This window comes from Leguminivora glycinivorella, chromosome Z (genome assembly GCF_023078275.1).
Source record: "Leguminivora glycinivorella isolate SPB_JAAS2020 chromosome Z, LegGlyc_1.1, whole genome shotgun sequence".
NCBI classification, from domain to species: Eukaryota; Metazoa; Arthropoda; class Insecta; order Lepidoptera; family Tortricidae; genus Leguminivora; species Leguminivora glycinivorella.
The window spans coordinates 5073593-5094082 of record NC_062998.1 but is presented as its reverse complement, the minus strand read 5'-3'; the positions used below and the strand labels follow the sequence as shown (position 1 = coordinate 5094082).

Sequence of the window (20490 nt, the reverse complement as noted above, 5' to 3'; positions counted from 1 at the left end):
ATTGACAAAATAATAACAATTTCGAACTGAACATTTTATTTGACACAATACGTTTACAATAAGTTGCAAAAGTGCAAAGAAAATTGACTATAATTAAACATTCAGTGGATTCCCGTGTAGGTATGTGCGCGTAAAACCCTCATTGTGTGTGTGTGTCTATCGTCTTGGATATGGAGTCCTGAAGCCTTTTCGTCTGCATTTGGTGTCGACGATGAGCTGCGCTTGCCTCTTCAGGTAACATCGAGATGGTATGTCTTCTTCTTCATCGGAAGCTGAAAGATAGCACAAGTAATCATATAATATAATAGACTAGGTTCCTGAATTAGTAACATGGAACGCGAGCATAACAGAAAGAGAGGCCACTTGCACCAACGAAAATGGAGGGCGAACCCACCATTTTATATGGAATTTGACAGATGACAGCCCACTAACCCTGAGTTAAGTGGTTGGTGCAAATGGGCCTTAGTTGGTAAGGGCCACTTGCACCAACCAAAATGGAGAGTTAACCCACAATTTTATATGGAATTTGACAGTTGACAGCCCACTAACCCTGAGTTAAGTGGTTGGTGCAAGTGGGCTTTAGTTGATAAAAGTAAAAGTAAATAAAAGCTTCCTTTTCCAGCGAGCTCGAAGGCACATAAATATTTGGTATATTATTGCAAGTGACTATTTAGATTGTGGATTTGGTCCCTTTGAACATCAGTAATCAAAAGTTGTTAAGGTACATTCCACTAATTAGTGCCTAAAATATCACACTACCTAATAATTATCTTTATCTGACATGGTCTTCCCAACTCCTGATTGTTCGCTAGCTGTCGTGAATTTGGAGCACCCTCTATATTTCCGAGCTCATATAACCCGGCAACCTTCAAATCAAGAGTGAATAGGCATCTTCTGGGCGAGCTCACTCCATCGTAGGCCGCGTCTTTGCCTTTGGCTAGTCTGTGGCCAAGAGTACGCCAATTTATAATTAAAAAAAAAAAATGGTGAAATAAAAAGGACCTTGCATAGTGACTTTTGAAGCCATAATGAACAACTTTTACTATGGGACCAATGCTGAAATCGCGAAAAAAAAAATGGCTGTTCCATGCATTCCACCTGACATGATGCCGCTCATTTTATTTAACAGCACAATTTTTTTTAGCGATTTCAGTAACAGTACTTACGAGGAGGCCTAACAGGCTCCTTGGTCAGGAGCTCCTTGTAAGTCGGGGCTGCAGTTTCGGCCTCCTTTGCGGTGCTGTGACTCTGCATACTGAGACCGGCCACGGACGCCGCTCCGCTTGTAGGCTGGACAAAGAAAATACTTGGGTATTTCCTTGTATTGTAGGTAACCCAAGAAACCAATATAAGTAAGAAGATTTCATAGACGGTGAAACAAATCTTTATTCTAATTTTCTATGGACGATAAGCCTTCGAAAAAAGCGCTGGTAGCCTAGCCTAGCGGTAAGTACGTGCGACTTTCGTTCCGGAAGTCGCAGGTTCGAACCCCGGCTCGCACCAATGAGTTTTTCGGAATTTATGTCATTAGATATTTGCCAGTCGCTTTTCGGCAATTTTTCGGTGAAGGAAAACATCGTGGGGAAACCGCACTAATTCCAATAAGGTCTAGTTTACCCTTCGGGTTGGAAGGTCAGATGGCAGTCGCTTTCGTAAAAACTAGTGCCTATGCCAAACATTGGCATTAGTTGTCATAGCGGACCCCAGGCTCCCATGAGCCGTGGCAAATGCCGGGATAACGCAAGCAGGAAGATAAGCCTTCGCCCCCACGTTTCAATAAGTGTTATGGCTCGTCGATGATTCCGCCAACGTCAAGGTTTACATGCGCTTTATGAAGGTTGGCCGCCTTAATTTTTCAAATTTTCCGCCTTTTTAGAGTAGCAAGGTTTGCTTGACCGTCTGTAGTTAACTATGGTTTGAAGGTTTGGGTGCGTCCAGTTTGTACTGTCGGACTGAGGGTAAGTAAAATAAAACCTAGTTCGATTAGGTAAAACTCTTATAGGAAATTGTTGGAAAAGGTTGTCTTAAAAAGATCGCTCTTTAGTGATGAGACGTTATTATTACGATTCTGAACTAGAGTCACGAATGGTTAATTTTTACTTCCATGTGGTGTCAGATCGGACACAGAAGAACTAATTATAAAACCAATTAGAAGGATTCACATTGGAAGGCATAGCCATGATGCTGACATCGCGCCGTGCATGCACGTCCTCAGCGCGTGCACCGGCGTGCTCGAAGCGTGCACGAAGCACGCCTAATAACGCGTACACGTCGCGCGCTTCTGCCGTCCATTCGGTCCTCAGGTTCAGTTATATATTACTCAGTAGATCAAGTTTACTCTTCTTGACATTTGGAGTGACACAAACGTAGAGTCAGGCACGTCGGACACAGAAAGAACTATAAAGTAAAAGGATTTACATTAGAAGGCATAGCCATGGTGCTGACGTCGCGCCGTGCATGCACGTCCTCAGCGCGTGCACCGGCGTGCTCGAAGCGTGCACGAAGCACGCCAAATAGCGCGTACACGTCGCGCGCTTCGGCCGTCCATTCTGGGACTGCTGGCTCGGGGATCACCTTTGAAAGAAACATAGTTTTAGAACCAGGTAGGCCTAGCACATGATTGCCGCGAGAGTATGTCGCCGCGAGATAGATGACATGTCTTCTAACTGTATTAATGACACAAGGACGGGTAGTCTATCTCGCGGCGTTATACTCTCGTGAAAATCATGTAGGCCTACTGCTCAGAACGAATGGCAAAGTCCTCGCGAGGCAAAAAGCAAATAAAGACTTGCCTCGGTCGAGGCAACGCGCGAATTTTGTGCAAGGGAGTGTATGTTTTTCCGTTTGCCGCGTAAGTGCGTTTACACATTATGCGATCCGATATCGGATGTAGAACCGATATCCCGTATATTTAGGCCACCATCTTTGATTTTTGTCTTTGAAATCCTTCCTAGGGTTTCCTCAAACCTATCGACGCGTAAGCGTCTTCATATTAACCAGCTATTTTTGTTCGGAGAAAGCAGATTCCGCGTCGATATGTTTGGGGAGATCCTAAGAAGATTGCCTTCCGATGCTTCACCATACGCTATTTCTTAAGCACTTGATCAACGTACGAACAAAAATCGACTTCAGTCGTCTGTCAATCGATATACGAGTAAAATTTTCATTCAGTGCAACTCACGTCTAGCAGTTTGCATAGCTCGTACAGCAAACGCTTGATCTCGAGCAGAAGATTGTCCAGGTCTTCTAACTCGCTTTCAAGAGCCGAATAAGTTTCTGCTTCAGCCTTTATTTCGTCCTTTAGAGCGGAAATCTGGTCTTGCGTTCTGAAAACACGAATACATTCATGATGAAGACATTACCTTGACTCGTAATAATATTCAATGTTTCGAATATATAATAATAAGGGCCAGTTGCATCAACCACATTTGACAGACACATCATCGTCACGCAGCAGACGTCTATGGAACTTCCCATACAATAAAAAATTAACGAACGAACAGTGACAGACGGTTTGGTGCAACTTACCGTAAGTAATATAAATTGTAAAATCCGGGTTCTGTAGATAAGAACAGGAACCTCTAAATACCTAAAGTCAGAGCGAATCGGAGAACTGAGGCAGTTATATCAAAAGTATGGCTCAATTTGTCTTGCGCGTAAAAATGTCGCAAGCCCTTGGCCAGAGGCAGCCTCTAGGCATACTTATTTTCACCTCAATTCTACCTGCTATCAAATCTTTGACATGACATCATTATCATTAGTATCATAACTAATCATAAGCAGGCCAACGTTGTCAACTATCAATGCTTATACTCATTTATCCTTGACGGAAGCAAACGAAGGTCTCCAGGTCAGCCAGCGGGTTGGTCTGCGTGCTTTCCAGCAGCTGCGGCTGGTTTCCATCCAGCATGCAGCAGCTTTGGCTTTTTGATAGTATGTATTGTAAATGGGTGCGATAGTAGTAGCCTCCAGGCGGCTGAGGCACCTACACATCTCCCTGGCTTCAAGCAGTAACGACCCAACGTAACTGGGGCCCATTTCTCAAAACTGAAAGTTACAAGTTACAAGCGGAAGTCTCTTTCCAACTTGTCATATTAGACATTGACTATCACTTGTAAATTGTAACTTGTAGCTTCGAGAAATGGGCCACTGGTGTCCATCTAACAAGGACCACTTACTCGTCTTTGTCCTTGACGGAAGCGAACTTGAAGGCCTCCAGCTCAGCCAGTAAGTTGGTCTGAGTGCTCTCCAGCTGAAGTTTTTCTTCTTCGATGGTGGATTGGAGGTAGTTCAGACGCTTAGAGGTCTCCCGCTGCGCGCGGAATCGATCGAACACTTCTTCGGCATCCGTTACACCTGGGATGACAACAGGGATGATGCATTTAGGACACAACTTTTCATTTGTTAGTTTTTTTTAATGATATAGGCAGCAATGAGCCCCCTGATTAGGAAGCAGTCATCGCTGCCTGTGGACATAAGCAAAAAAGCAAAATCATGGGAGCTACTTAAGTAATGCGTTGCCGACCTTTGATTCATGAAAAGATTCAAAGAATTTATTTGCATAGAACACAGTTATTGGTGTTACAAAATAAATAAATCCGTGCATTCAGTCTGCATGCAGGCGTGCAAATATTTAAAAACAGGCAAAATATTTACAAAATCATGTCAGACTAATAATTAAAAAATCGAGGGTCAATACTTATAGACTAAACCTAAACTAAAAATACATTAAACAATTTCATGTGTGTATAAGATAAAATTTCCAATTTAACAATTTATAAAATAATTATAATATAAAGAAAACAAAATCTAACAGTCACGATTCAAATATTTTTTTACGCTATAGAAACAGTTTTCTAGAAGCCAGTCAGTCAATTTTTTCTTAAAGCTATTCCCTTGTAGTAATTTCACGTCATTAGGTAATCCATTGAGAACCTAAACACCTACTTCTTGAAGAACCCCATGTCATAGCACAAGGTAAGTGTAACCTCAGAAGGTACCCTTAACGAGTTTCATAAACGAGCGATATTTTTACCAACATGATTTTTGGACAAATATCAAGGAGCTAGAAGATGACTAGAATCAGAAATCCTTTTGGGCATTTCTCAGAGCGTTAATTTTTTTTTATTTCGGTGGCAGCATTTTTACGTGATTCCAGTGAAAGTCACATGAAATTTTGTCAATTTAAATAGAAGTCGCGGATTTCTACCAGAAACAAAGAAAACTCATGCTACGCTTACGGGGTTTGGGTAATAAAATAATGCTGCCACCGAAATCAAAAAAGTTGAAACGCTCTGAGAAATGCCCTTTTGGCTTTTGCCTGCAGCTCTTTATGTGTAAATTCCATTATATTAGACAATTATTCCATGATATTACTTGATAGTTTCAGAATCCTATAAATTCATAATTGTCCCCAAGGGTAATTTAAAGAGTGTTGTTATTTATCTTATCTTATATCTGTGAACAGAAAGAGTAACCAATTAAGCAGTCCTAAATAGAGTAAAGGAAAAGAGGACCTTATTTAATATTATTAAAAATAGGAGAGGAAAGATGATACAGCTGCACATGCACCTGTTACGACACGACCATTTCATCAGAAACATAATAGAAGGGAAAATAAATGGAAGGAGAGGAAGGAGAAGGCCAAGAAAGAGTTATATGAGCTAAGTAAAGGAACATGTAAGGGCCGTGTCGTACCAGAACGCTAAAAGGATGGCTTCGGATCGACCAAAGTGGAGACAACTTCATCAAGCTGTACCGACAAGTCTTAAATTGAATTGAATTGAATATCTGTGATTTCGACCCATTGGGATCTTTTGTGCAAGAGTGTCGTTTTATGTGCCTACCGGTTAGTTTCATGAGCCTCTGGAACACGTCCTCCATTTGCGCCGTGGCTGAGGCCTCTTCAGTCATTGCAGCGTTGTCAGTAGACCTGGCCGAATCTTGTCTCACCAGTGCTCGCACTGAAACCATTTACAATATGGGCAAGAAGACGACCGGAACAAAATAGTAGAATTTAGTAGTCAGAATCTATCTCTCTCTAGCCTTTAAAACGCCCGTCGTTTTACATGGGCCTCCTCTCCATTCCTCCCTGTCGGTCCATTGCCATCTGCATCCAGTCCTCGCCAGCTTGTTGGCAGATGTCATCTCTCCATCTAAGGGAAGTAGTCAGAATTTTTTATGAAAGGTAAGCAAGTAGTAGGTATTCGTTTCAATCTACCTCGCATCGTTTGGTTGTTCACGGCTGCTCCAGTATTTAACGATGATCACCGTCTGATCAAGGTCAGATTATCGGCCCGGCCAGGACACTGGTCTCAGATGACAGCGGCGTGCCATCGCTGTGTCTCGCTCCAATCTATAATGGCCGCCGTTCGCTGCGGCCGGCTTTGACGTGGCCGTATGTCGTGGCCGTATGTCGTGGCCGGGCCGTAAGAGCCTAAGGGTGATTCTCCGAGACCCTAATTTTCAATGTCCGGAGGCTTATTTCACTGAAAACTTTTAAAATCCTGTTTTTTTTTTTCAGAGATACTTTATATCTCTAGTCGACTGGGACATCGATTAGCTTTAGTATAAGGTCATTGTAATTTTTTATATTAAAAAAATATATCCGTTATTCTTACTACTCTGTCGTGTCCGTTCTCCATTTTTCTCTAAACATGTGATGATAACTTCAATTCAGTCAACTTAACGAATATTTTGATTGAGTACATGGATACATTATTAGTTACTACATTACTAAAATTTAACAAGTATTTTTTTATCTATAATTTTGTATTTAAAATTTAGGAAATAAGAGATGTCCGCGACAAAATTCTTATTTCTCTGGTGCGGGTTTTATTCGCCTGTATCGTAAACGTATTGAAGATTGTAGACAAACTTCCCCCGCGGGGAATAATCAGTCGCGCTCGGAACGTGGTACGAGGTGGAAGTGTCGGCTGTTGCACGTGGCTCCGGAATTACGAAGGTAAATATCTTATTCCTCTGTCCGTGGTTCAGGTATCATTCTTATTACTCTGTTCGATTTTTTGGGATTTGTGTAACTTTTAAAAATGTACTTTTTTGCTTAATTAATTGCTTTACGTACTATCTATTCATATTATTAACGACAGCCGCGTTGTATATACACATTATGAATCATTGGTTTTTTTTCGATAATTTCTTATTCCTCTGTCCCTTATTCCTATGGATTTTGGACAATGGAATAAGAATTTTCTAAATTTTTCTTGTTTTTCTTAACTGACCTTCAAAAAGAAGAGTAGTTATCAAGTGATTTCCTATATTTTAAAGTACCTTAATAAAAAAAACCGGCCAAGAGCGTGTCGGGCCACGCTCAGTGTAGGGTTCCGTAGTTTTCCGTATTTTTCTCAAAAACTACTGAACCTATCAAGTTCAAAACAATTTTCCTAGAAAGTCTTTATAAAGTTCTACTTTTGTGATTTTTTTCATATTTTTTAAACTTATGGTTCAAAAGTTAGAGGGGGGGGGGCACTTTTTTTTCCTTTAGGAGCGATTATTTCCGAAAATATTAATATTATCAAAAAACGGTCTTAGTAAACCCTTATTCATTTTTAATTACCTATCCAACAATATATCACACGTTGGGGTTGGAATGAAAAAAAATATCAGCCCCCACTTTACATGTAGGGGGGGTACCCTAACAAAACATTTTTTTCCACTTTTTATTTTTGCACTTTGTTGGCGTGATTGATATACATATTGTTACTAAATTTCAGCTGTCTAGTGCTAACGGTTACTGAGATTATCCGCGGACGGACGGACGGACGGACGGACAGACAGACATGGCGAAACTATAAGGGTTCCTAGTTGACTACGGAACCCTAAAAACGGAACTTTAAATCTTAGGTATGTCTATTTCTGTTACACTAAATTTAGATCTTTTTAGCACCTAGTGCATTTACAGTCTGAATTTTATTAATAAAAATATTCTAGAATACTTTTTTGATAGTTTTGTGAACAAAAGTACAATATATAATTTATAAATATACGGTTTTTTAACATTTTTGTTAACCTATCCTGACTTATCTTATTCCTCTGGGCCTAAATTTCTTATTCCTCTGGACCAAAAAGTTAAAATGAATTTATTTTATGAAAGAGTTCACAAAAATATGGGCCAAAACCATAGTTATGTCTAAAAATAAATCTATTTTCACAAGAGTATGTCCTTATTGGTCAAATTTCAAAAATAAAAAAGGACAGAGGAATATTAAGACAAAAATCGCTGTCTCGTAGAATGACCCCTAAGAGCAAAAGTACGGGCAAACTAGGCATGCCGCAATACCTTGTGGTGGGAATATTCTCTTCTCCAACTTTTCTAGCTCCAGCCTCCGCTCCGCGAAGCGCTGCGCGAAATACTCGCGCTCGGCTGCGCGCGTTTGCTCCGCGTCTTGCGCGCGCACCGCCTCCGCAGCCGTCGCGCCCGTCGCGCGCACGCGCATCAGCGCTGCTTCTTCGCGGACGTACTGTCAAACAGAGATATTTCATAGGTACTTAAAATAGTAGATTATGTAACAATCTTCCGGACCAACGTTTCGAGTACAAAGAGGTGTCAAATGGACGCGCTATCTCCAAAACTTTATTACAAGTACACAGGAGGAAATTTTCAGTAGCCTGGCGGCTTCTTGGGAGGAAAAGGGAATAGTCGTCGGTAATAAGAGGTTGTCAAACCTTCGTTTTGCCGATGACATTGTAGTTCTTTTTGCTTCCTCCGCCACAGAAGGAGATGGCTGGACGACCTTGACACATTCATGATGAATTGGCCAGAAATAGCACACCAACGGGAGCTGTGGAAATCACGGGGAGAGGCCTTTGCCCAGCAGTGGGACACATAAGCAGGCTATAAAAAAAATGTAACAATATTTTTTTTTACAGGGGGCAAAGTTTATCAATAACTTTGCATTCTTGTAGATAAAATGCAATTTAGCATTCGTTTTTGAAGTATCAAGAGAGCAACTAGGGAACAAATCAAATTATTTTATTGAATATTTTTTGATTTGTTCTTTTCTCAAGTAGTCACACTACTCGATTCGATTCCCGGCTCGGCCACCAGTGGGCCTTGTCGTTTTTTCTTTCGTGTATGATAAGTATGATATCTATTTCAATTTATCAAGAGAGCCTTTACCAGTTGGTGTGGTGAAAAATTATTTACGGCGAGGAATCGTGGACGAAGTTAAATATTGTCTTTAGAATTAAAGTCTGGTAGATTCGACCGTAGAAAATTGAGTCAGTGACGAATTCTGGCCCCGTAGCCGAATGGCGCGAAACACCACCAAAACGCCGCAGAAATGTAATTTATCTCTATCGCTCTTGCGTATTGGCGCGATGGAGCCACCGGCCTTTCGATCGGCGTCTGGCGTCGCAGAAATGCCATTCGGCTAGCAGGCTACGTGTAAACCCACATAAAAGTAACCAAAAATAAGAAAATACAGTCATCATTAACCCATTTCTCTTCCGCAGGGAAACTTTTCTACAAAAATGTTTACTAAGTAAATATCACGCGAGATATGGCTGTTCTGGGAATGACGATTTCTACATCGTATCTATCTACCTAGTTAATAGATCTCCTTATACAGAATTTTACCTCCAATTTGGCTATTTCCTCCTTCTGTTTCTCAAGCAGATCTTCAATCCGGGTCAGAGAGCTCTCGAACTTGACCGAATCATCGATAAGCGCTTGTCTGGAAATTTCAAGATTTCTGTTTATGGCTATTATGAACATGCTGAGGGGGCAAAGTATCTATTTTATTTAAAAAAAATTGACTACACTTTTTACATACAATCACGCCTGTATCCCATAAAGGGGTAAGCTGAGCACACGAAACTACCAAAGCTTCAGTGCCACTCCTGGCAAATAAGGGGTTGAAAGAAAACGAAACTGTGACATTGCAGTGACAGGTTGCCAGCCTCTCGCCTACGCCACAATTTAACCCATTTTACTTTAACAATAACTCTCTATATACTCGATCCTCTTCTTATGCATTACACCAGCCACTGAAATCCTCAAATTATCCTAAGCAACTCTTAGTATGGGACCACCTAATAAATCAGAATAATTGTAGACTTACTTGATGGAATGGTATTTCTTCTTAACCAATTCCGCTTCCGTCCATTGAATGAGGACTTTGTGTATCTCGTTCTCCAAATGAGAGGCATGCTGGAACATTCGTTAACAATTTTACAGAAAACTCTTTAATTTATAATGACATGTAGTTTTCGGAGGCCGATCTTTAAATCCGCTCAATTTTAACGATAGATAGAATAACTTGTTTAAGGTCACTTCAGAATCTACAGATGCAGGTGGTGCATAACCATAACTATTATTATTTACGATATGCCTAGGAAGCTCAGGTGGCGGTTTTTCAATAGCGGGCTCCTTTCAGTTTTAACCACCCTACTCGTGTTGATAGCAGAAGCTTATTGTATTCCTTTTCAATTCAATTCTGACCTCTCCAACAGAACCAGACTGTTTGTCAATATTAATCTATAAAATAACAAAATATTTCAAACGATGGTCCTAGATACCTTCCTTGTTGGACTCCCCTTAGTTTTAACGACTTAAGTATTTGGTATTCGCAATCAGAATCATAACCTACATCCGTGACATCCATGTCTGTAAGCTTCTTGAACCATCGTCTTTACAAGCAGGGTCATTACCAACCAGCTCAAACTGCTCGTCAACATTCAAATTATTTAAAACAAAGGTTCCAGATACCCTCCTTGTTTGACTCCCTTAGTTTTAACGACTCTTCTGGTTGTCGAGATCGCTATCAGAAGTCTTTCATATTCCTTCTAGACTATAAGCTTCACCCAACTGTTTCAACAAAGATACTTCCTTTATGTGAAACCAATCGTCAGTAGCATTTGTATTAGGTATAAGTATGGGTGAATCAACATTTTCTTGTCTGTTACCATGGTTACGGTCTCCTGAGTCACGCTGGTTTAATGTAAAATTATGCTGCTTAAACTATGCAAACATGCATTTCTCTGGTGTTAACAAGCCCTTTCCTTAATTTGCCACCTACAAACAAGGACTACAATGCATGCTTGCATAATTTTGCATAAAACCAGCGTGACTCAGGGGACCGTAACCATGGCAATAACAGACAAGAAAAAGTTCATTCACGTTAAAGCAGAGGTCCTAGATACCTTCCTTGTGGGACTCCCCTTAGTTTTAACGACTCTTCTGGTGGTCGCAATCAGAAGCCTTTCGTATTCCTTCTCCAAGTCTCTGAGCTTTATCTTCTTGCTTCTTTTCTCGTACTTCAGGAGGTCGAGGATCTTCCGCTGCTCTATGACCTTGAGGTCTAGGTTGTTTATGATCTGTGGTAAGAAAAATACATTATATAGATAAAATCAATGGTCTAAAATAAATCAATGATGACAGCTTTAGTTAAATGACTCAGGACTAGATGGCGTTATCTTTTGTTTTGAGCAGATTAATGGTAGGTTACTTAAACTCCATATATACCAAAATTTATGAGAGAACTTGCAGGACGACAAAAAATTGAATTAGTGATATTGAACATTGGTACATAGATTCGACTTTCTTTGGTTAGTAGGTTTTATACTTGTCAGTAGTGTAGGCAACATTTTTTCGAAATGGTTTGAATTCTAATATATAGTATTAAATTATTGGATTTGTAAGATTATTTTCTAATCAGATTTAATCTTATTTGATATTTATATTTAATATTTTTAAATTGAAATATAATTTGCTATTCAAATAAATTTGATTCAGACTTAATGTTCGACAGATGGCGGTAGCTATTGAGATGCGTACCGAAAACTTAAAACATTATTGTTAACTTCTCAAGTCTTAGATTGATGTCTTTCTTCAAGGTCTCTTCAAAATCAAAATCTGGTCAACGATTTGCTGTGTTGGCTTACAACTACTACTTATAGTTAGACTGACTAAAATATCTTCCTACCTGCTCGGAAACTAGATAGTAGGGACAAGTGTCTTAATTGCGAAGCCGAAGGCTGAGCTCCGCGCGGCGCCAAAGACCCGTAGCATCCCGGAAGTTAGTGCTCATCAGACACTGAACAATAAGCTACTAGACTCATGTCGAATTTGGCTCAATAAATGATTGCCGTCTGTAATATTTGACATAAAAAAAAAAACTATATTTATAGATTTTGGGTATTAAAAGTGTATGATGACTACGTATTTTCGATTAAAAATGTGTGTAATTTTTTATTTATTTTGGCCACCGAAAACGCTGTCCGCGATGTAGTGACGTCATCGAATTCGAACCTTACTGCATGTTAAAACAATCACTGACATATTGAACTTTATGCCTTAATACTTAAAAAGTCAGAAAATGTTGTTTTCGAATAGAATGACCTGATGCATAGATAATCTATAGATTAACATGACTGTGTTGTTTTCGCCTGATTACGTAAAAGTATAATTACTTTAAAATTATTTTTTGCTGATTTTGTCATAATAAAATTTGGTAACATTTTATTTCGGTTGATTGGACAGTACTTAATCATATAAGACAGACTTTAAAAACGGGTCAAGTAGCCTATACAGTAAGTGTGAAGGTAACATGTCACAGGAGTTATCATCTTACCTGGTCGGATGTCTTGTTGGCTATAGGGCAGACCTCGCTAAGGTACTTCCTGACTTGCCCCTCATCAGCGCCCACCACATACCTCGCTGCCGACAGCTCCTCAAGTCTTAGCTTTATCTCTTTCTTCAAGGTCTCAATCAGGTCTACATTCTGCTGCTTTTCCGACTCATTCTCTTCGTAGTGAGACTTTCTTTGGCCCTCTGGAAAATGGAGTATAAGTAATACTTGGAGTCTTCTAACTTTAAACTTCTTAGAGCAATTATTGTATATTTATTATTTATTTATTTATTATATACAGGATGCCCGGTAATTAATGGACAACCTTTTAACCACCAAGAGGGCACCTTATACTGGTCCAGAAAATCGACTTTAAGGTTTAATAAAAGTCGCATTTTACTAAACCTTAATGTCGATTTTCTGGACCAGTATAAGGGTACCCGGTATATATACCGACGATCTCGGAAACCATTCTAACGATTTCGCTGAAATTTGTTATGTGGGGGTTTACGGGGGTGGAAAATCGATCTAGCGTAGCCTTAGATCGCGGGAAACGCGAATTTTCTAGTTTTCATGCGTTTTTCTTTCACGTTAGTAAACGTAAAATGGATGGTGATAAGCAATAATGTGTCAACCCACACGCCAACCATTTTGAGAAAATGGCGTCTAAAGATTTTTTCTCATTTTTTTGTGTTTCTCTTAAAAAAAATTGTTTTTTATATAGATTGTTGTGTTTTTCAGCTATAATACGTTCAGTAGTAGTGATTATTGTAGCTTAATTTCAAAACAAACTTCAATTTGACGAAATAATGCCCTTTTCTTTTATTGCGAATTGTTCGACTACGTCAAACTTTTTCAAGACTGTGTTATGATACTTAACCCACTTTTGCTAATTGTTTAAAAATATCTATGAGTCTTAAATAAACATGTTAAAGCACATAAATTGTTATTGTAAAATACTCTACCTATGCATATTTTTAACTTTATAAGTGTTAAGTAATATATCAGTCATGGTCACTTATGTTATTAGGTATAAATAATAAAATAATAATAAATATTATAGGACATTCTTACACAGATTGACTGAGACCCACGGTAAGCTCAAGAAGGCTTGTGTTGTGGGTACTTAGACAACGATATATATAATATATAAATACTTATATACATAGAAAACATCCATGACTCAGGAACAAATATCTGTGCTCATCACACAAATAAATGCCCTTACCGGGATTCGAACCCGGGACCGCGGCGTAGCAGGCAGGGTCACTACCGACTGCGCCAGACCGGTCGTCATGTAGAAATCAATACATTATTTATTAATCAAACCTTTTAATGATTTTTCTACTCCCGAACTGTTATTCGTCATTTACAGGATTGTGCGTATCGAAAAAACTGAAAACGCATTGTTTGGTTCTGTAATCATGGCAACGCATTGCATTAACGATACTGCGTGCGTGCGCGGGAAGGCTTTGGGCAGCTGAGCTGACAGTGCAAACCTTTGCAATACAGGAAACAGTGTGAATTTCGCGAGAATTATTTAAAAAAACTATTAAAAACTAAGTGCATGGTCGTTGTAAAAGTATTGTATGCAATGGTGTTTAACTGACTCCAAAATACTCGTGGAAAGTACGCCACTCATATTTCTTGACCTCCTTTAAACGCCTGTTGAATAAAATACTATAAATTAACTATTAGAGTAATGATCATTTCTAGACACATATTTAAATTATCTGTGCTTTTTCAACAAAAAATCGTTACAAAAACCAAATAATCATCTTTAAAAAAAAACAAACTACTTATCTAAAATATACAACAAATTTTTTTACGCTAAGAAATAGACTAAGTCATTTAAATTATGAATAACTCATGACTTGTACAAGAACAAAACATAAAATATCTTTAACAAAATAATAAACTACCATTCAGTAAGTATTCAAAAATCAAACAATATTTTTATGCATACATTAACACGTCTTAATGTAATTAGTAATTATAAAAAAATAGTAGTTAGATTTTTATATAAACACGTACTTGTAAAAAATGTTTGCAAATTATAATAACGAATATGTATATTCATGACTTAAAATGTTCAATTTCGTACTGAATTTACCATTCATGTGCAAAAATATACTAATGGACTAAGTCATAACTTATTCAAACATAAATTAATATGAACAGTTATATTTTACAATATAGTGTCATGGTACTTACACCAAAAACGAACAATTTATGACCCGAATATAATTTAACAATAATGACTTATGTTTTATAACACGGGTCGTAGCATAAAACAACGAATAAAATATCATTTTGCAATAATCATTCAAGTCTCATAGTGGGTAACTATGTCATTTTTTGCGTTTTGCAAGAATGAGTCAAGTGTAAAAAAATCGTTGAGTCAACCCTCATAACACATTATTGTAATTTAAATATGTCTTCTGCCAATTACTATAATAAGTTAAGGTTCTTGACACATTAATGCAAAACAGGCAACACACGATATAGGATTTGTGTTAACCTATTTTTTTACTTTTGGGATAGTAAAAATTTTCAAAATGAAAAGGTCATTTTTGCAAATAGAAGTTTAAAAATCCAGCTATAACATGGCATTAAAATCTCATTTTTTTAGTTTTTGTGGGTTGACACATTATTGCTTATCACCATCCAAATATGGTCGTCAATTTCGCCAACCGCGCATTGGCTCCGCGTAGCTCAGTCGTACGAGGTGGGTCTAATGTTCGCAGACAGATCGCAGGTGTCAGGGTTTCGAATCCCGGCCAGAAATTAAGTTTTTTATTTTATTTTTAAGAGTTTTTAGGGTTCCGTAGTCAACTAGGAACCCTTATAGTTTCGCCATGTCTGTCCAACCCCAACGTGTGATATATTGTTGGATAGGTATTTAAAAATGAATAAGGGTTTACTAAGACCGTTTTTTTGATAATATTAATATTTTCGGAAATAATCGCTCCTAAAGGAAAAAAAGTGCGTCCCCCCCCTCTAACTTTTGAACCATAAGTTTAAAAAATATGAAAAAAATCACAAAAGTAGAACTTTATAAAGACTTTCTAGGAAAATTGTTTTGAACTTGATAGGTTCAGTAGTTTTTGAGAAAAATACGGAAAACTACGGAACCCTACACTGAGCGTGGCCCGACACGCTCTTGGCCGGTTTTTTTTTATCTAAAGACATGATATAATAAAATAGAACCGAGCCAAACTCCCGTATACATTTCGCGACTTTTTTAGTGACAAGATTTGGTGACACTCTGATGGTAGAATATTGGCGTAATAATCACTATTAGCGAGGTTTGACTGCAATAATACCTACATGTATTATATTTGAATCCAACTATTACCTATGAATTTCATGCGCAAGGATTAAAAAGATGTTTGTGATGATTAAAAATCTTAATTAAAACAATGTGTTTTTAAGTAGTATATTACTTTTATGTTACTAAATTTCCATATTAATGTTATCCAAGTACTAATTTCTATTACGCCTTTCTACCTTTAATGATCATTAATTGGCAAACACAAACTAAACTATACATGCTGCCCCAATAATACTAACTAGCTAAAAAACTAACAATTTTGGTTCAGTTATCCAAAGTAAATCCAGAGAGTAGTAGAATTTTAATCGCTAGTAATATTATTGAACGAAATTTAATAATCGAATTCGAATCGAATGGTCGACAATCGACATTCAGAAATCGGCCCCCTAGCCTCCGAAATACACCCCAAAAATACCCACGTTGACTAAAATAGTTCAGGTTTCATAAATCATGTAAATGAATTTAGGCAAAAACAAAATTGTATGTTGCTGGTTTAGGGCTCATTTAATTTTTTATATTATAAATTATAACATAATAAATTCAAATAAAATAAGTATGAATCAATAACACCGCACCTATTTTCTTTGACAAGGTATTTTCCTGTGCAAAATTTCGAGCTTTGTACTTCGTTATTAAAAATACCTAACTACTTATAGTCATTTGCAGTTATATATAAATCAAAAAAGGCCTAACGGAAAGTCCAACCAACCTACATAGCTCGATAGGTATGAATGAAAGACCCGACGACCCCTTCGCTTTTACCACTTTCATCAGTTTACTCCGAGTAACTCACCCCTAACTAACAGTAAAAAAAATTACGTTACCTAGGCAGTTGATCAGACCCTTTAAAACTGAGGGAACTACACACCTGATAGTTGTATCTTCTTTTTAATTTCAAATATTTTAGTATTTATTGTCGTAAGTCGATCCTCCGTCTCTATTTCAAACGGGTGCTTTTGGTAACACATCGCCATGGCTCAGACCTGCAAACATTCACACAGAATTCACAAAAACTTATCGATTAAGCAATCGAATGGACAACGACCATGTGTGTAGTGCATTATGCCTATACAATGTAAAAAAAACCGGCCAAGTGCGAGTCGGGCTCGCGCACAAAGGGTTCCGTAGCAGCAAATATAATAAACTTATTATGTCAATTTATACACCTGCCAAAATTACAGTTAAATCAACCTATCTCAAAAACTATAAGAGATACTTTGATCAAACCAAAAATCGTTGAAAGAGTTAATTAGCATGCATCACCTCTATTTTTTTTAGAATTTTATACCCCGTAGTTATAAAAATAGAGGGGGGGGGACATACTTTTTACGACTTTGAGAGCTGATATCTCAAAAACCGTTCACTTTAAGAAAAATGTTTTTTAGAAAACTTTATATCATTTTAAAAGACCTTTCCATTGATACCCCACACGGGTATGTACATCGAAAAAAAAATTTTCATCCCTCAGTTACATGTATGGGGGGCCCCACCCCCAATTCTTTTTTTTACTATTTAGTGTCATAATTTTGTAGCGGTTCATACAACACATATTCCCATCAAATTTCATCACTGTAGTACTTATAGTTTCCGAGTAAATCGGCTGTGACAGACGGACAGACGGACAGACGGACAGACGGACAGACGGACATGACGAAACTATAAGGGTTCCGTTTTTGCCATTTTGGCTACGGAACCCTAAAAACACCCCTACGTTTAAAAAGCGCCATCTGTCCGACCAGGGGCGCATCGCAAAGTTCCAAAGCTCGGATAGGCTTGATTTCACCATTGAATCAACATTCCTTCGCGTATCTTTACATGTGTGCGTGCCTCAGTTCTCACGCCTTTAAGATGCGAACGCATCAAAATTATAACTTAAATCATTAATTTACACTTACTTAGCCTAGAAATAAATAGTTGTTGAAAGTTTTAACTTGGAGATAAGGAAGTTTACAGGGTGCAAGCTGCGGCACGCACACAGGCGCAGCGGCCGCCATTTTGATTACCGTACGGTGTGTGTCTGTGAACAAAGCGCCGTCAGACGCGAGCGGGACGCGGCTGCGCACGAGTCGGTCGGACGTATACACCGGACCCGTTTTACCGCTAAAATGTCCTTTACTTATAAATAACAGTCCCAAAACTATCTAAAAACAAAATGAAGTGCCTGTTTCTCATACCGTGAGTGATTACAGTGGTGTTGACCGTATTGAAACAAATGTGAGTGGTCCATGTGTAATGTTGTGTTACAAAATGTGGTCTAGAAACTTTATACCGGATTATGGGATTCAATGTCTGGTGCTGTGCTTCCTCCTGGGAGTGTTGAGTATACAGGAGGCCGAAGGTAAGTGGTTAGATTAAGGGTTAGTTTAGAGAAGTTTTGAGAGCTTTTGAAAGCTCTGCGCAAGCGGCCAAGGCGGGTAGTCTCCGAAGCTCATGCGCGCCTAGGTGCGCTCTCGGCCCACTAAAACCGGTCGGATAATGATTTGGTTCTCACAGTCTTGACTTGAAGAACGAGTATCTAAAAACTAGAGTGAAGTGGCATAGCGTTTTTATAACGCTACATAATCGCCATTTGATGCAAGCACTAGTTTAGAGCTTTCAGACCTAGGCCGTTAATAATAGGGCTGGGAAAGGGTCATAACAATATGTTAACCGATTTCAATTGTTACCTAATCGGTACTAAGTACCGTTAGCTTGTGTTAATATGTTTTTGGTACATAAGTTATTCTACAAAGCTCTGCGAGTTTTATCATCATTTGTTGTCATTCATTGTATTATTTTATATTTTAAATCCATTGAAAGATATTACTTAGAATTAACTTGATATATGGCTGAAATATTTACTAAAACTGATGGATTTAAAATGTAACTACCGCATTCGCAATTTCTATCACTGAGCGATTTCATTCATTTCATTGTTACATATACAATAGTGATTTCCGTTTCATTTAAATGTACTGATTTGGTTGGTACATACATACACGTAAACGTAGCACGCCTTTTATCAAATGTAACGAAAATATTCAATATTCTTGTGTATTCTTTATTAAAAATTTCTCATGAAGGCTTGTTATGTTTATTTCTTTGTGAGTCCGGTGTGTCTCGTCGGTTTAACAACGATTCACGCTTGTCTCATTTTAATTAACAATTTTATTGTGTTGTGTACATTGTTGTTGTTTACCAAATTAGTTAATGATTGTTAGTGCTGGCCAGGCGAGTGGTGGTACACGTTAAATAGCGTGGGAACGGTCGACATTAGGTTTGCTAAGAAATTAATAACGTAATATCTATGAATACAACTCCATACAAGCTTTTTATTATAACAGTTACTACATACCGTAATCTTCCAGGTTTTTCCAAATTTTAACAGGATGTCGTGATTTAAATTAAAATATTACCATATAAACGTAGTTTCGTCACTTGATATGCTTGAAAAAGCCGAACAATTAATGGAAATCCCAGCTCCACCTAATTTTAAACCAAAAACACAACTTAATTCCTCACATAGTAACCACGACATCGACCAACTAGTAGCATACAAATTATAACAAAACCCATCTAGTTGGTATTCACTCCTCAGAGCCCTGGCAGACGACTTAAATATTGATCAAACAACACATTTCGTGTGTTTTAAGGGAAAGTTGCGACTTACAATTCATATTGGGTGTAGTTTCGAAATTTCTGTGTCCGCTACTCTGTTTCAGAAGCATTTGAAATTGTAATTTTATGATCTCCACGACGGAATATTAAGCAATCCGGTAAGTACTGTAAGTTTATCCGAGCTGGTGGCAAAGTCTGACTACGTCGTCATGTGTTTTGTTGAACATGTTTGTTGATACAGACTTGCACTGGGTCAGATAAACACGTAAAATAATCTGGCAAACTATGCTTGTCATTAGAAAAAGATGCACAATTGAAAATGACGTAGAATGAAAAAATTAAAATGATTACCAGTTTACAGTTTTGAATTTGCCACTTTTTGTGACATGACTTGGTTTGTTCAGAAATGTTTGCATTGGCGATTGTTTTTTCATACGGCAACGCGACTAACAACGGAAATAATTTCTAGAACAGTTTAATCTGACCAACTTGAAATGTCATCGGCTGCATATGGCCGTGAATGTGTAGTCCCTAAACATTGATTTAATTACTGGCAGAAACTTTTCTAATAATATTTCTATTTAATTGGCGAGGCGAGAGAATAAATGATACATTTATTTCACACTTGCACCTTTTGAACACGTAGTCTATTGTAGAATTCCTTATTGTACCAACTGTTCATTACAATTCATATCACATACAGATACTATAATCCAGCTCTAATTAACATCGAATACTGCATACGCATATCTGTTTATCCTCTCGCTACGTTGGCATGCTACTAACCGCTCTTGCATTGACCATTGGTCAAATTGTCAGAATCCTAAACGTACCATTAAGCTATCGGAACGTACCCAAAACTGTTAAGCATTTATTAGCGTTTGCCGTTCGTTGACATCGGACATAATAAGTTTGTTACGCTATTTAAGCAATTTAATCGATTAAATTGATCGTACTCGAATTGCAGAT

The 20490-nt window shown here is 38.1% G+C and overlaps 2 protein-coding genes across 2 annotated transcripts in view; one reads left to right on the top strand and one right to left on the bottom strand.

Annotated features, from left to right (window-relative positions):
• Positions 1–61: 61 nt before the first annotated feature.
• LOC125241647 (FK506-binding protein 15) lies at positions 62–19624 on the bottom strand. Its single transcript, XM_048150218.1, has 14 exons — positions 19574–19624; positions 19259–19389; positions 16793–16907; positions 12594–12793; positions 11164–11337; positions 10083–10171; positions 9599–9695; positions 8300–8480; positions 5847–5963; positions 4179–4356; positions 3182–3326; positions 2419–2574; positions 1167–1290; positions 62–272 (listed from the first exon to the last, which is right to left on the bottom strand). The coding sequence occupies exons 3-14, from the start codon at positions 16896–16898 to the stop codon at positions 157–159; spliced, it is 1683 nt and encodes a 560-aa protein (XP_048006175.1). The 5' UTR covers positions 16899–16907; positions 19259–19389; positions 19574–19624; the 3' UTR covers positions 62–156.
• Positions 17971–20490, top strand: part of LOC125241645 (neurogenic locus Notch protein-like) — a 175659-nt gene continuing 173139 nt past the window's right edge. The window contains 1 exon segment of the mRNA XM_048150211.1: positions 17971–18262. Within this exon segment, the coding sequence (XP_048006168.1) occupies positions 18157–18262 (106 nt within the window). The 5' untranslated portion in view covers positions 17971–18156.

Bases quoted from the DNA above. Each gene is read 5' to 3' on its own strand.
- LOC125241647 (XM_048150218.1), bottom strand. From the start codon at position 16,898: ATGGCGATGTGTTACCAAAAGCACCCGTTTGAAATAGAGACGGAGGAT. The intron at 11,338-12,593 runs GTAAGATGATAA...TTCTTACCACAG, and splicing joins CCAACAAGACATCCGACCAG to ATCATAAACAACCTAGACCT. The intron at 3,327-4,178 runs GTAAGTGGTCCT...TCGTGTTTTCAG, and splicing joins TCCGTCAAGGACAAAGACGA to AACGCAAGACCAGATTTCCG.